The following is a 16,665-nucleotide window of genomic DNA, read 5'->3' as shown; positions in this document are numbered from 1 at the left end:
TCCTAGATTATTGGTTCATTGATGTACTTAGCTAGTGCAACAAGGCCTGACATCTCATTTGTTGTGAGCAAGTTGAGCTGGTTTGTTTCAAATCCGAGAGATGATAATTGGCATGCTCTTGAAAGAGTAATGCGCTATCTAAAAGGGATAATGAGCTATGGAATTCACTACGCTGGGTAACCAAAAGTACTGGAGGGCTATAGTGATTCAAATTGGATATTTGATGCTGATGAGATAAAGGCCACAAGTGGGTATGTGTTTACACTTGGAGGGGGCGCTGTTTCCTGGAAGTCTTGCAAGAAGACCCTCTTAACGAGGTCAACAATGGAAGCAGAACTCACAGCTTTAGATACTACCACAGTTGAGGCCGAATGGCTTCGTGAGCTCCTGGTGGACTTACCGGTGGTTGAAAAACCAGTACCAGCAATCCTGATGAACTGTGATAATCAAACAGTGATTATTAAAGTGAACAGTTCGAAGGACAACATGAACTCATCTAGGCATGTTAAAAGAAGACTGAAGTCTGTCAGAAAGCAGAAAAACTCCGGAGTGATAGCATTGGACTATGTCTAGACGGCTAAAAATCTGGCATATCAGTTTACCAAGGGGCTACCACGTAATGTGATAGACTGTGCATCAAGGGAGATGGGCTTGAGACCCAGTTAGAGTTGCACAATAGTGGAAACCTGTCCATTGTGATCAGATATCCTGTAAATTTGGATGGCGAAACAAACTATTGTGTAACTGAGAGAAGAGACCCTAAAATGGGTTTATCTTCATGATGCACTTCTCTTCTAATCTGTATGGTAGGATGGTATACACCTTAATGTGATTCGAGTGGCTTTTCATAAAGCAGAGATGTTGGCCTACAGAACATCTTAGAAGGAACACACCTATATGAGTCTGACTGCTAGTCACAGTTTATGAGATCTGAGTGATCTCTAGATACTCATGAAAAGGCCAGGAGTATGACTTATACGCTTCAAACAGAGGGGATGCAAACGGCAGCCTAGTACTAGTTAAGGGTTTGAGTGAAACCTGAATCACACAAGACTAACAATTCAAGGCATAGTCCATTGTTCAGTTGTGATCTGGTGTAGCTCTTTTCCTAAGTGGAAGTTCAACTTAATAGTCTCCACCGAAACACTGGTATAACAAACAGGATTAGAATCGAGAGCATTTCCTGTGAGCCATGAAATTTGGTGGGGATTGTTAGATTAATGGGCTACGCCCAATTAAATCCTAATAAATTCCCCCACTTGGAGGGGGCGCTGTTTCCTGGAAGTCTTGCCCAATTAAGTGCTATGGGTAATAATACCACCTTGGAAATCTAAGTGAAGAGGTCTCAACTTAAATACGTAGCTGTTGAGATGGTGCGCGGACAACCAGGCGGGGTGAGGCGAGGCGAGGCAGACAGTTGCTGCTACTGCGCTCTCTCGTTTTGTAACGGACGGTAATAAACACGGAGAATTGATTTCATATCAATGAACGCATCGATTACGGAATTAAACGTCGTAAATTGATTCCGTCGATTACGAAATTAAACACCGTGAATTGATTCCGTCGGTCACGGAATTAAACGCCGTGAATTGATTCCGTATTAATGAGCACGTCGGTTACGAAATTAAACACCGCGGTTGATGATTCCGAACGTTACTCTCGCGCTTGCATATATATACTCCGCAGCGACCAGAAGGACGGAAGAAGTTTTTCCCGACCTCTCATGCACTTCTGAGTTCCTCCTCCTCTGTTCCTGAGCTGCAGAATCCTTCCCCGGTTCTGTTCACCTGCGCGCACAGGTGTACGGGACGAGCAGGTGCCTCCGAAACTCCGTCCGCTTGAGAACCTGCACGGGTAGGCAGGCGATCAAGTTTTTGGGTAGCGCTTCAAGCGCGACTACCCTTGTTCTTCACGGTTACTGCTGCTGCATCGACGCCTTCACCAAGATGTCGACGGAGATTAGAGACAAGATGATGAATGACATCAACGGAGGCAATACTTCCTCAAAATTCAGCGGTAGGACGTTCTCGGGGTATACTTTTATTCTCCCGATTCTATTAGATGTTTCTTTGTTAATACTCTTCGTAATGGCAGCGCATTGCGTTACTATGTAAATGTTGATGTTTATTTCATATTAAGCATACTCAAGTTGTATACATCTAGCACTGTCACTAGATCTAATTATATTGCAACTGTCATGTTTATTGTCTTAATATTTTAGATTAAAATATGCTGAATTATGACCAAATTTCCAACGGTGACTGCGCGGGTGCGCTGCACCCGCCAGCGCCAGTCCGCTCCATAGGCTGGCTCTGTTGCGGCGGCACAGTGTCGGCCTCGCCTTGCACAGTATTCACGGATCGCACCCGCTAGCCATCACCTCCGTGGGCCCGCCTGTCGTGGAAAAAAAAATTGGTGGAGACTGGGTGTAAACCAGCCTGCTCTGGAAAAAAAAGGGACTAGCTATATTTATGGCGCCATATTTTTCACAAAATATAGTCGGCATGTGTTTAGATTGTAAGTCACTAAATTACATATGTAATTTTAGTGTATTTACAATGTAAGCCCCAAAATTACATATGTAAGTATTAAAATTACATATGTAAATCCTAAAATTACATATGTAAATAGTGTGTTAGTGAGGTGTAACTACTATGTAAATTTATATAAATATATAATTTACAACAACAACAAAGTTTAAAAAGCATATCAGTATGCATCTACGCCGTATCAGAACCAATCACAGCAAAGCGTGTGTGCTGATGTCCCGTGAGCATGAATCTTCATGCCAATCCTAAGGCTGAAAATTCGACTGCGTTTGTAGGAAAAATCTGTCGCCATAATTATAGCCGATCCGAAAAAAAAAATTGGTGGAGACTGGGTGTAAACCGGCCTGCTCCTGTCCAGCCCGGCCCCGATGATTGCTGCGTGGATACAAACAAGAGATCAATCATCTAGCTCGTTGCGGCTCCAAGCGTAGCACAAATAAAGTTTGATACGTTACCGTAAGTATAGCGCAGAAATATATACATCGGCGTTGAGGCATAAGGACATCGTTGCTAATAGTGCTTAACATACTATTGATCGATGCAATACTCCATACGAATATTGATATTGAATCAGGAATTAAAATTGCGCTCTAGGCTAATCCTGGCTAAGAGGTACGACTTCATCGATGCGGGACTGATCGTTCAACACAATAGAGGAAGAAAGACTTGACGGCTACAGCCAGCTTTGCCTATTAGAGTGGTATTCATGCCTAGGTTTTAAAGGTGTTATTTCATTGATAGGTAGAAGTGGTATTTTTAAGAATATCTAAATGAATTTGAAAATAAGTGAGTTATAAACGGTGATGTAAGTAGTGATATATTTTAGTGTATTAATGATGTATTAGGTCTTTTACATATGCAACTTCATCTACTTCCTCCGTTTCACAATGTAAGTCATTTTAGCATTTCCCATATTCATATTGATATTAATGAATCTAGATAGATATATATGTTTAGATTCATTAACATCAATATGAATGTGAAAAATGCTAGAATGACTTACATTGTGAAACGGAGAAAGAATTAAATAATACTCAGCTTTTAAATAATGATAATAAGTAGTAGTGACAATAGAGAAATTTATATGCAACCGGGACTAAGTGATTTTTTTTTATCTAGACATATTCTATTAAGTATATAAAGTGTACGGTCTACTTTACTTTGTAGAAATGGTGAGACTTTTTTTTTTTTTTTACGAAACCGCATATCTAGGCGGCTTCCTTGGTTCGAAAAAGTTGGTCAGCAAGATTTTCTTTATTTTTTCTAACTAAGAAACTATAACTGCATTCTCAAAAGAATCTCAACACGAATCCCAATCCTAATGTTTGACGATTTTTGTTAATCTTTTATTAGATATTCTGGGATTAAGGGGATTAAATTTTATGTATTGTTAGCCGTGCTCCTCAAAACCACTCCTTGTAAAAAAAAAAAAGCAAATGCAAAATGCGCGCATGAATGGTTCCCTTCTCTACTGTAAAGTACGGAGATGGATCTCTCGGATGGACATCCACCCGTTTCTTACATACAATCTAAATAATTATGAAAAAAAATCTAAAAAAATATATAAGATATGTTAATATGTAACATATTACTTCACAAACATGCAAGTTCAAATTTGATTTCTATAATTTATAACAAAAATAACAAATTAAACTCTAACTAGTATACGTATATTTACAGTCAAATTTGTTATTTTTGTTATAACTTGTAGAAGTCAAATTTGAACTTGCATGTTTGTGAGATGATATATTACATATTAACCTATCATGTTAATTTTTTTGAAAAATATTCATAACTATTTAGATAGCATATAAGATACAGACAGACGACCACATGAGTGTTTAAAACAGTTTCCTATTTATACTACTCCAAACTCCAACCATACGTCAGGGGGCCTACATCTAGCCACATCAAGCCGTGGAACAAAACTAGCAGAGCAAACAAATACTTCGCTGGCATCAGCTAACAAACAGATCGACATGCACTCCACTCAACATCTGAACCTTATCTCCGTCTAATATAGGAGTATTAGGTTTTGTTCTATTTTCAATTACTCGATCTCGGCCATTCCGTGCTTTTTGTGCTCTAAAAGAAGCCAGTACAACAGCACTAGTACATGCTAATTAAACACTTCTATTACTACGTACACAGCAGGGTTACGTAGGCAGATACTAGACCACGCCCGGTTCTCAATCTGATCGCTATTACCAGTGGCTGGCACTCTGGACTAGGTACCGGTGCGGCCGCGCCTCGCCGCTGTGCCGGTTGTGATGCTGCTGCTGGTGCAGAACACGAGCGGGAGGAGACGACATCTGATGCGCCGCCCACCGGGATGCGCACGACGGCGCGCTGCCAGTCTGACGGTGGTACAGGGCATGGGGTACCGTCCTGGACGGCGGCGGCGGTGTCGTTGTCGTCGTCCTTGGGAACAGGAACGCCCGGATCTTGAGCGGCTGGAGGCGGTCCCGGCTGGCCGCGTCGTACTCCTCCAGCAGGTTGGCGAGGTCGTCGTCGCCGGTGACGGAGACGAGCGCGTCCAGGTCCTCTGTCGGGAGCTGGCACCGCAGGCACACTGCCTCCCACCCGCACATCTCCCTCAGCTTCCGTTGCAGCTCTGGATTCAATCCAAACGACCCATGCACACTTGCAGCGTAAGAGCGCCGATCGATCGAACGTACGAGCAACCAGACTCACTCACGAGCAATTGGAGGTGTACCGTGGAAAGGGAGGGAGCGGTCGACGGAGACGACGCGGTTGTCGCCGCCGACGTAGCGCAACGCGCCGTCGGCGTGGCGAGGGAGGATCCTCCCGCCGTAGCTGCAGAGGAACTTGACGCATGTCCCCTCGACTGCGGCGTCCGCTGCCTTGACAACGCACGCGACGACGACGTCGTCGTCGAGAGAGCCGAGCGACGACGTGCACGACGAGGACGATGACCAGGAGGAGGTTCCCACCATGGCTCTCCTTCCTTGGACGGACGAACGGCCGGGGACAGCTGAGAATCTCACTGGAGAATCTTGGCTAGCTATAGCTCTCTGGCCTTGCTGCCCCCATGAGCGAGCCGCTTCAAGCCTCGTCTCGTCGACACGAACGCCACATTTATAATGTGTGGAGAGCGTCACGGTTTTGGAGATGCCAAATGACTGGTTGAAACAAAACTCTCTGACCGGCCAATTTTGTGAAACGGCCTATTGGACTGAAGCAGAATCGTGTCAATTGCCTACAAGTATTCAACAAGCTGTAGAATCAATCGACCATAGTGGATGCACATGCACGCACGCATTTCCCTGCGGTTAGGACTTAGGACCACTAGGACGAGCTGGATCTGTAACAGACGGTCCAGAGCAGGCGCGGCTGCGATGATACGAATATCTCGTCATTCATTCACTCGCAGCTGTGAACCTCCTGTTTGTTTGGTTCGGCGATATCTCCGTCCGTGTGAATTGAAGGTGTGAATAACGGTGATTATACTAGTACACACGGAACGTCATGGAACCGGACAACGTACACTACACACGTCGCGCGTCCGGGTTCCTCAAATATTCCGAGGCTTATCCTCCCGGAGATCATCAAGACATATATTGCAAGTAGGAACAGGACGAAGATGTGAAGCAATCGGTGAAGGCTGGAGTCCGGTCCACCAGCAGCGCCGGGTGACGACAGTGCTACAGAAATAATGCAGCGGGGCCCCGTTGCCCACGTCAATTCTCTGAGGAGCTAGCTGATGATGACGAAGAGATAAAAGCTTTCAGCTCGCCGCGGGGCAAGAAAATTTCAAAATAATTAGAGTAAATTTCACAAAATTATAAATACTTTGATCAAATCATTATAAAAACAATAGATTTAAGATGACGTATCTTGAAACTACATATTTGAAAATAAATTTATCATAAAACTACAAGTTTAAGGTTAAGCATGGCTAAAAAGCGATTTTTCTGTACGTGGACCTATTTAGATTACAGACGGACCATAATTGGTTGCGCCCGGGAAAATAAGTTCATTTTCGCGTGTACGGTCCTCTTAAACGAACCACACGTGGAAAGGAGACTATTTTTACATGCGGACCTATTAAGAGAGCCACACACAAAAATACCCACTCTCTCTCCCTCTCTCTCCCTGCTACTCACTTTAAATTTTCCCATCTTTCTCTCCTCTCGTCTCTCCTCTCTCCTCTCTATATCGTTTTCTTCACTCCCCTCATCTCTCCTCTCTATCTCTTTTTCCCCGATCTCCTCTCTCCTCTCCTCCCGAGTCCCGATGGCGGCGGCGGGCGTAGGCGACGACAGCGGTGCATGGCGGCAGCAGCGGCGCGCGGGATCCGGCGGGCGGCGGCCGGCCGCCCTCTCCCCCGCGGGAACCAGCTCCCCTCCCCTCCCCTCCCCTTCCTTCCCTCCCCAGATCCGGCGGAGGGGAAGGGCGTCGGCGGTAGTGCGGCCAGAGGGAAGCACGGATTAGGCGGCCAGCCGCCCTCCCCCCCTACGAGATCCGGCTCCCCTCCCCTCCCCTTAATTCCCTCCCCAGATCCGGTGGAGGGGAGGGGCGTTGGTGGCGGTGCGGCCGGAGGGGAGCGCGGAGGCCAGTGGCGGGTGGCGCGGAGGCCGGTGGGATAGTAGATCCGGCAGCGGGCGATGCGGAGGCCGCCGACGAGGGTGGGAGGTGTGTCCTCAGCCGACAACGATGACGAGGAGGAGGAGGAGGAGACAGCCGGGATCGCGCGGTGCCGCCGCCGGATTCTAGGTTTTCATTTTTTTTTTGAAATTTTATTGTTTTTGGATTTTTGTTTTTCCGTGTGGGTGCGCCACCCGCACGCGAAAATCGGATTTGACCGCATGGAAAAACCTTTCTCGTAGTAGTGAAGTATCGCAAAACTGCCGATTTTATAATAAAATTATCACAAAACTACATATTTTAGGCATTAAATTTCCATCACAAATGTTATGTTTGAATTATAAAACTTTTAGTTTTGTGATATCTGTTGGTATTTCGTAACGTTCACAGATAAAGTCCGCAAGCGCACAGAGATATCGCTGTAGCACTTCACCCGTGAGTATTCCAAGGTATCGATTTTCCATAGGAAAACGTGTGTGTTCAACTTCTCTTCAAGTTCTTCCGAGGACACAAGGCAAAAATGTGCAAAGGGTAGAGAGGATTTCCTAGTGAGAAACAATGTCTACAAAAAGCATAATTTAATTCTATCGCTATACTTCAGGCGCTGGCTTGCTCGTTGCTACGAGAACGCGCTCTAATTCGTACCTAGACAGGGAGGACTACAGTAATCTTGAGGGTTGTCACTACCTCTACACCAACCTCTAACTATTTGTGGGATACGCAGCAATCACTGGAAATTAATGACCTAGATACCGTGTCTATGCAGTTAATTACTACTTTAGTGTTTATAATTCTCCAAAGTAAACACTATCTATAATTCAAATGAATAATAGTCCTTGTTGTTGCTTCATGCCCTTATCTTCCCCTCACAGATCTAGCAAGCATGAGGCCGGATCCGGTGAGCTCAAAGTCCACAAGCTCAGCAACGGTTAGGGAGGGAGCCTTGATCCGCACCGACAACGTCAACCGGGAGGGAGGAGTGGGAGCTCTAGACGGCGGCTGGGGAGGGAATCTCATCGCTGGACAGCAAGGGATGAAAATGGATTGGAAGCTAGCTCTATCTTATTCGTTTCATTTTTTTTCCGGAATAGGAATCGGAAATCCGGATACAGAAATAAAATTGAATAGAAATACAGAGTGAATACGAAACAGAACAAATAGGGTTTAACCAATATTTGCTGGAATATAAATGCCCCTCCTATTGATCTTGTAATGTTTGTTTTACACTTGAAATATTTACAAATACAAATATCATAAACTACAAAGTTGTAGATCCATTAAATTCTACAATTTTGATATCGAGCACGTCTACATCGGATGGTGTTTAAGTTGTTGATTTAATATTTTGTAAAAACAAATATGGTATTTTGTAATGAATATTTAGACACCTAAATGATCTCAAATAATAAAGTTGTCAACAACAAAGTTGTAGATCTCATTGAGCTCTACAATTTTGATATAAATACTGTCTTCATCAGTGATAACGACGTCACTTCATCGGATTCGTGCATATCTCCACAAGTTACAGTGACAACTCGAAGTCCAGTTCGGCCTCTAGAGACAATACTGACTTCAAACGGACTTAGCGTCGTCTTCATGTCAACTCCGATTTGGATGATCTTGGACTTGATGGAAAGCTTATCTCGTCACCTTTCAAACGCATCTAATCTCATATCTAAATTCATTCCGAGTTAACGAGAATCGTCAAAACAAGACAGTGTTATTACTGAAACCGAACTTGGGCCTTGGGCCTTGTAATAGACTAGGTCCAACACGAAAGTGCCTCCTCTCCACCTCCACGAACCAACACCTATCGCTTTATTTTTCTCTATAAATAACTTTGCATACCCTAAAAAACAATTGGGTTTTGTTTAGTTGAACTTTGCCGAGTGCAATTCGCATTGTCTCTAATCCTCGCTCGATTTGTCAGCGACTATAAATTCAGAGCCTCCAATAGTTGATGTGTTGATTTAACGGGTCGATTAGATCTATCACTTCAATCGCAACTATTTCTTTGTGCTTAATTGCCTATTCTCGATATTTAGATTACATCTTATCTTGTTCTTGCAGTGTTCTCTCGTTTGCATTGCAGGGATCATCAACCGCGCATCACGGTTGGTACGATATTGTTTGTGGTGTAGCAGTTGCATAGCGTCCTGGACTTGTTCTGGTTGGTAGCTACATCGTAAACGTCGCATTCGATCAAAGCGAAAGTTATCCCCTCACCAGAAGATTGGGCCACGGGAGAGAGCGTCATCAATCAGGCTTCGTATAATAAAGTTATGTATTTTACGTGTTTTTTCTGAAAATTTGCTACTTACGAATATCCGGAGAAAATTCCTATATAATTTCCGACTCCAACGGATAGTGCCCTGCTGTATTCATTTATGTTTTCGAGGAAAAAAAATCAGAATTCGTTTCTGAATCTAAAAATTTCCATACTATCCGAACGGATGGAAACTTTTGTTACCTGTTTCATCCCTATGGAGAGCCGAGCTCGACGGCGTCGATCTCGTCGCCCTCCGCTTGGGAGCTCGTCGGCCCACTAGGGTCTGATCTGCTGGCAGAGAGGAAGGAGAAGGTGGAGAAGGGAAGAGGTCCACCAGTGGAGAAGAGCGGCATTGGAGAACCATCAGTGCGTGTGCGTCTAGTTCAGTGGTTGAGAGGGGGGAGGGGGCAGTGGCGGATCCAGAAAATCGATTCATTAGTGTCATAGCATGTCTATCGGCGTCATAGTATGTTACTTATGTTTAGATCATGGTGTTGTAATATATGGATAAGTAGTTTTGCTATAGGTTTTACTAAAAGTCGTCGGTGTCGTCTGACACCGGCCCTTATCATGTAGATTCGCCCCGGGGGTTGAAAAATGAGAGTGTGAGGTTGATAGTGGGATCACCAGGAGATTAGAGTATATATGTGTTTCTTTTTGTTGTTACAAGGTCCAAACTATGAAAGTTCCTGATCTAAGAATAAAAAATTTAACACCAGCTAATATATAATAACCTAGGAGCTAAAATAGAAAAAACAGCTAGTAGCCTCCATTGTAGAGTGGTGTGGTTTATTTATGACCTAAGCTTATAGCAACTTGAGATCAATGATAGTAACGGTTTCCATTGTAATTCTTCTCCGGGGCCAACGGATGCATGCATATTGGCTAAGATTGCCAGCCACCATGAGCTGTCCTTGACCTTTAGTTTTCATGAATTGTCCCTCTTTACTTTGTTTGTGCATATCAGCATATGTATGACCGTGGCACGATGGGGCTACAGACAAAGCGAGTACATACCTATAAAACATTCTACGCTTTTTTTTAATGAAAATGTTTACATTCTACACAATGTAATTTACTTGTATGTAATCTATTTATCTACTATACACTGAAAAAAACCAATTAAACATTACTGAAACGCTAACATTACTCAAACGCTACTCTTTTTACATTTAGTGAGATATATATGACTTTCTTTGGCTTTCTTTTCATGAACATAAATAAGTTCCCACGCATCTGCACGGGTTCCTTTATAAAAAAGTTAGTTGTCAACATTTTCTTTATTTTTTTCCAAGTAAAAACTAAGTTTTTCCAACTAAGAACTCAAAGTGCATTACCAACAGAATATAAAAAAGAACCTCGGTCCTAAAATTTAACGATTTTATTAAATTCTAATTGGACATGAATTACTAAAAGTAGATTTAGCGGATTAAATTTTAGTATCTGTTATAGTTATGTTGGTAAGAACTACTACTTGTAAAAAAAAAAAGCAGAAGATAAGTCCTTCAGATTTTTTTTCTTTTTTTATAATATATGCACGCATGAGTGGGTGTGGGTCCCTGATCTCTGCCAGGGAGCCACCTGTGGAACAAAACTAGAACAAACAAGCATCAGCTATCAAAGAGATCGACAGGCACTATACTCAACATTCGAACCTTATCTCCGTCTAATATTGGAGTATTTGGGTGGACAAGGATTTTCTACACCTAGATATACTGGTGGAAAAACTATTTTTAGTCGGTCGACCAAATTTTAAAATAGTCCCGGTTCCATTATAAACCGGGACTAAAAACGGTTTTTAGTTCTGGTTAAAAAAATTTTGATCATAAAGATGATCTTTAGTCCCGGTTCAAACATGTCAGGGTAAATATTACCACTTTAGTCCCGGTTGGTACTACTAACCGGGAGTAAAGATTATTTAGCGTAGTATATAATCCTTATCACTTATCTTCTCAACTCACACAGATTAAATCTCTTCCCCTTCTCATCCTCTCCTCTCACACATATCTCAATTCTCCTTCTCCTCTCCTCACAGAGATTGAATCTCTTCCCCTTCTCCTCCTCTCCTCTCACACATATCTCAATTCCCCTTCTCCTCTCCTCATCCCCTCTCCTCCACCTCCTCCCCTTCCCATCCGGCGGGCCGGCGGGCGGCGGGGCCGCGCTCGGCGGCGGCCATGGAGGATGGCGGGGCCGCTGCAGGCGGCGGCGGGCGGCGGGGCCGCTGCAGGCGGCGGCGGGCGGCGGGGCCGCTGTGAGCGGCTTTGTGTTTTTTTTATATAATTTTTGATTCCCTGAGATGTATAAATTTGTGATTTATTGTATGGATCTGTGATGTATTTGATTTGTGTGTAATTTTTTTAGGATCTGTGATGTATTTGATTGTGTGTAAGATTTGATGTATTTGATTTGTGTGTAACTTTAAGATTTGTGATGTGGATTTGGTGATGTGAATTTGGAATGTTACTCTGATTTGGGATTTAGGGTTTGATTTGGGGATTTGCATGCCACTTGATTCGGGAGAAAATAAAAAGGAAATAAAGAAAAGGGGACCATTTGGTACTGCCGCTATTCTCTCTTTACTCCCGATTAGTAACAACAATCGGGACTAAAGATTCCTTTCTTTAGTTCCGGTTGGTGTCACCAACCAGGACTAAAGATGGATCTTTAGTTCCGGTTATTTCACCCGGGACTAAAGATAGCGATCTTTAGTCCCGGATTGCTACTCCCGGTTGGAAAACCGGGACTAAAGGGGTTACCAACCGAGAGGAAATATGGTTTCTCTACCAGTAATACAATGGTACCTATTATTTGCATGCGACTTAAATAATTATAAAAAAATTGAAAAACTTTAGTAGCATCGATTGTGATGATATAAGTCTATACACAAATATGCATGACTAAATTTGATCTACAATTAGAGAAAAAAATAATAAAATTAAATAGTGAAAAGTACCCGTACAACGCAGATAAAATTTGTTATTTTGGTTTCTTCATATGTTGATCGAATTTGGACTTGCATATTTGTATAGTGTCTTATATCATCATAATCTATCTTATCAAATTTTATAAAATTTTTATATAACTGTTTAAATTACATGCCTACACCTACGTGTAAAATATACTTACCCGTAATAAGGTTTTGCTCTATTTTCAGTTACTTGATCAAGTTCGTCCATTTTTTTGCTTTAAAAGACCCAGCACAACAGTACATGCTAATTAAACACCTTCATTAGTACGTACAGCGCAGGGTTACGCGAGTACCGAGTGCGTGTAAGGCACGCAGATACTAGACCGCGGCCGGTTCGCAATCTGATCGCTATTACCAGCGGCTGCTGGCACTCTGGACTAGGTACCGTTGCGGCCGCGCGTCGCCGCCGTGCCGGTTGTAATGGTGCTGCTGGTGCGGAACGCGAGCAGGAGGCAACGACATCTGACGCGCCGCCCACCGGGATGCGCACGACGGCGCGCTGCCAGTCTGATGCTGGTAGTGGGCACGGGGTGCCGTCCTGGACGCAGCGGTGGGCGACGGGCTGCGCGATAGCGGCGCGGTCGTTGTCGCTGTCGTCCTTGGGAACAGGAACGCCCGGATCTTGAGCGGCTGGAGGCGGTCCCGGCTGGCCGCGTTGTACTCCTCCAGCAGGTTGGCGAGGTCGTCGTCGCCGGTGACGGAGACGAGCGCGTCCAGGTCCTCCGTCGGGAGCTGGCACCGCAGGCACACCGCCTCCCACCCGCACATCTCCCTCAGCTTCCGTTGCAACTCTGGATTCACAATCCAAACGTACGTTGTAAGAGCTCCGATCGATCGAGAGATCGAACTACCAGTCTCACTCAGGAGCAGGTTGCAGGTGTACCGTGGAAAGGGAGGGAGCGGTCGACGGAGACGACGCGGTTGTCGCCGCCGACGTAGCGCAGCGCGCCGTCGGCGTGGCGTGGTAGGATCCTCCCGCCGTAGCTGCAGAGGAACTTGACGCACGCCCCCTCGACGGCGGCGTCCGCTGCCTTGACGACGCACGCGACGACGATGTCGTCGTCGAGGGAGCCGAGCGACGACGACGAGGACGACGACCAGGAGGAGGTTCCCACCATGGCTCTCCTTTCCTTGGACGGACGAACGGCCGACGACGGCTCAGAATCTTGCTGAGAATCTTCGGCGCGCGCGCGGGGAGTGGCTAGGCCTTGCTGCCTTTATTACTAAGCGAGCCGCTTCAAGCCTCATCTCGGCGACACGAGCACCACATTTATAGCGTGTGGAGAGAGCGTCACGGTTTTGGAGATGCCAAACGAATGGTTGAAGCAAAACTCTGTGACCGATTTTGTTTAAACGGCGTTTTGGACATGCAGAATTGTGTCAATTGCCTAACAGTCTTTAATTATAATCAATGGACCAAAGTGGGATGCAGCACATGCATGCATCTCCTCGATATTAGCTGCCCGAGGGAGGACCGCAAGGCCACTTGGACGAGCTGGATCTGTAAACAGAACAGACGGTCCAGATCGAGGGCTCTGGTGAGAGCCTGAGACGATACGAAGATATCTCGTCATTCATTCACTCGCAGCAATATTGTCCTACTCCTACACGCTTATCTTACAGCTGCTGTGCACCTCTCCTGTTTGCTTTGCTTTATTTGGCGATATATCTCCGTCCATCTCAATTGGTGATACTGATACACACGGAACGTCTTGGATCCGGACAACGTACACTTCCGAGGCTTATCCTCCCGTAGATCATCAAGGCATATATCGGTGTATTGTAGATTTGTAGTATAGTAGTATACGGTAGGGACTGGACGGAGATGTGAAGCAACCGGTGCAGCTAGCCGTGAGGGCCGGACTCCATCCAGCGCCGGGTGACGACAGTGCTACCAAAATAATGCGGCGGGGGACCCGGCGGCCGCGTCAGGTCTGTCCCGACTCCAAGGTGTTCTGATGACGACGAAGAGATGAAAGCTTTAGCATGCAAACAGCCCCTGGCGGGGCCCGGAGTGATGTATTCGGGGCTTCGGGCTAAGGCTGCCAACAACCATGCGCTATCCTTTGCCTTCAGTTTTCCTTTCTATCTGGTCCCTCTCTATTTTGTTTGTTTGTGTATCACCGTAGTACAATAGGGTTAGGATAAAGCCAGCACCTATAAAATATTCAACGGATTTTTATAAGATCTGTAACTACAATAATTGGAGAGTGTAATTATATTGTACACACATCTATATTTTTTTGGCTGTTCAAATTATAGAAAAATAAATCGAGTTGACAATACTGCCAATTTTTGACGGGATAGCCATCTATTATCTATCTATTATAAACTAAAAGCCCATTAAACTTCCTATAAACGCTCTCGAGTCGTCAAGTGATATTCTAATAAAAAAATCTGACCATTGATTTTCATTTAAATTGGTGGACCCATTATTTTAGATCGTTAGATCTATTTTGCAGTGAAAATCACATCCGGAAACCCCCCTTTACAAACAAACAAACGTACGTAATGTGCGATGTACGTACGTACTTCCTTCCCGTTACTTCTTTTATATCGTAATGTGCGATGTACGTACGTACTTCCTTCCCGTTACTTTTTTTATATGTTTCTTTCTTTGTCTTTATGAGAAATTAATTAAAACCAAAATTATTTTCACAGGAAAAAAGGCCCCACAAATAGACTTTCACCTACTAGGTCTACTAACTCTCCCTCTATCACTTTATACATCCTACATCAAACACTTTTAAACCGCTACTTGGTGCTATTAAATTAGAGAAATACTATAAAATCTTAAAAAAAAGAAGTAATTGATTATCGATTTCTACTTAAATTGACGGATACATTGCCATGTGGCATTATCTAATCTCAACGTCGATTTTACTTAAATTAGTAGACCCATTATTTTACACCATTGGATTAGGTAAAGCAAAACATCTATCCCTCGACTTTCAATTAAATCGGTGGTCCAACATTATCAACCGTTAGATTAGATTGATTAGGCGCACCTCCAGGGTGAAAACGGTCGGAAATGGTCGGAATCGGTAGCATCTCTTCGGAATCGATGCTCGATCGGCCGGTAATTGACCATATTTATCATTTAAACTACTCAGTGTCGACATTAATATGATGCAGAAATAAATTAGAAAAAACAAAATTTAAAAATAGCCAAAAAGGTATGATCGGAAACCGTACCCCTTATACGGAAACGACGCTCGGTCGATCGGGAATTTCTGTTACCATTTTTACCTCCTCATGTAAAACCCCACCTCTCGTCCTCCCACGTACTGGAGTACGTACGTACTCCAATACTTTTTTTAGATTGTTAGTATTTTTCAATAGAAAAACCCAAACCTCTCTCCTCTCCCCACCCCTATGCGACATTCAAATCCATTAAACATCTTATAGATGCTTCTAAACTATTATATGGCATTCTTAAAGCAAAGAAAAATCTTTGAATTTTTGAAAAAAATAATCCAACCATTGGTTTTTATTTAAATCTATGGAAATATTATTTTCAATCGATTGACACATTATTTTGGGTCATTAGATCTTTTTTTTTTTAAAAAAAGAAGCCCAAACCTCCTTGCATCTCTCTTACTCCGTTGTGGCATGCGGTGTTAAAAGTCCACCTATAAACACTCTTAAGATGTTCCGTTGCTCTCATAGATCAGATAAAATCCTAAAAATTCTGACAAGAAAACAAAACATCCGACCATCGTTTTTGACTTGAACATCCAATACATTATTTTAGATGGTTAGATTGATCATTTAGAAAAACATCCCAAACCTCCCTCTCTCCTTGCCATTATTTTCTCTTTGTTTTCTATCTCCTTAACAATTAAAATTAAAATTATCTATAAGGGCAAAAAAAAACAAATGAACCTCCATCTATTACTTATATCCCGTTAGACATATAGTGACTTTATACCGACTTAATTAATTTCTCTTAACATACATATGGGGCTATGTACTTATACGTGACCTTGATACTTTTAAAATAATCTTTTTCGGAGATAAAGAAATGTTCTTAATAATGATGTTCATAGCATCCAACTTACACATATGATCTATGAAGTCACTAATAAATTAGAGAAAAAGAATTTTAAGTGACGTATATAATTTTTAATCATAAATGTACTCATCTAGCATTATAGACAACAAGTTGAAAATAAAGGTGCGGTCGGTTGAAGATCATACCAATAAGCATGTGGATTGCACCTAGGAATCTTAATAATGATACAACCTTGAGGTGGCCTTAGAAATAT

General features: G+C 43.5%; 2 protein-coding genes across 2 annotated transcripts; both read right to left on the bottom strand.

The window, feature by feature from the left end:
- Window positions 1-4,387: 4,387 nt before the first annotated feature.
- On the bottom strand, window positions 4,388-5,651 carry LOC127755132 (uncharacterized). The gene is made up of 2 exons (XM_052280771.1): window positions 5,266-5,651; window positions 4,388-5,163 (listed from the first exon to the last, which is right to left on the bottom strand). The coding sequence occupies exons 1-2, from the start codon at window positions 5,504-5,506 to the stop codon at window positions 4,754-4,756; spliced, it is 651 nt and encodes a 216-aa protein (XP_052136731.1). The 5' UTR covers window positions 5,507-5,651; the 3' UTR covers window positions 4,388-4,753.
- A 6,530-nt stretch (window positions 5,652-12,181) lies between these two features.
- LOC127755131 (uncharacterized) lies at window positions 12,182-13,731 on the bottom strand. Its single transcript, XM_052280770.1, has 2 exons — window positions 13,281-13,731; window positions 12,182-13,188 (listed from the first exon to the last, which is right to left on the bottom strand). The coding sequence occupies exons 1-2, from the start codon at window positions 13,513-13,515 to the stop codon at window positions 12,749-12,751; spliced, it is 675 nt and encodes a 224-aa protein (XP_052136730.1). The 5' UTR covers window positions 13,516-13,731; the 3' UTR covers window positions 12,182-12,748.
- Between the last annotated feature and the right edge of the window lie 2,934 nt (window positions 13,732-16,665).

Source organism: Oryza glaberrima, chromosome 11, assembly GCF_000147395.1.
Source record: "Oryza glaberrima chromosome 11, OglaRS2, whole genome shotgun sequence".
Lineage (NCBI taxonomy): Eukaryota > Viridiplantae > Streptophyta > Magnoliopsida > Poales > Poaceae > Oryza > Oryza glaberrima.
This window is presented reverse-complemented; position numbering and strand designations above follow the sequence as displayed.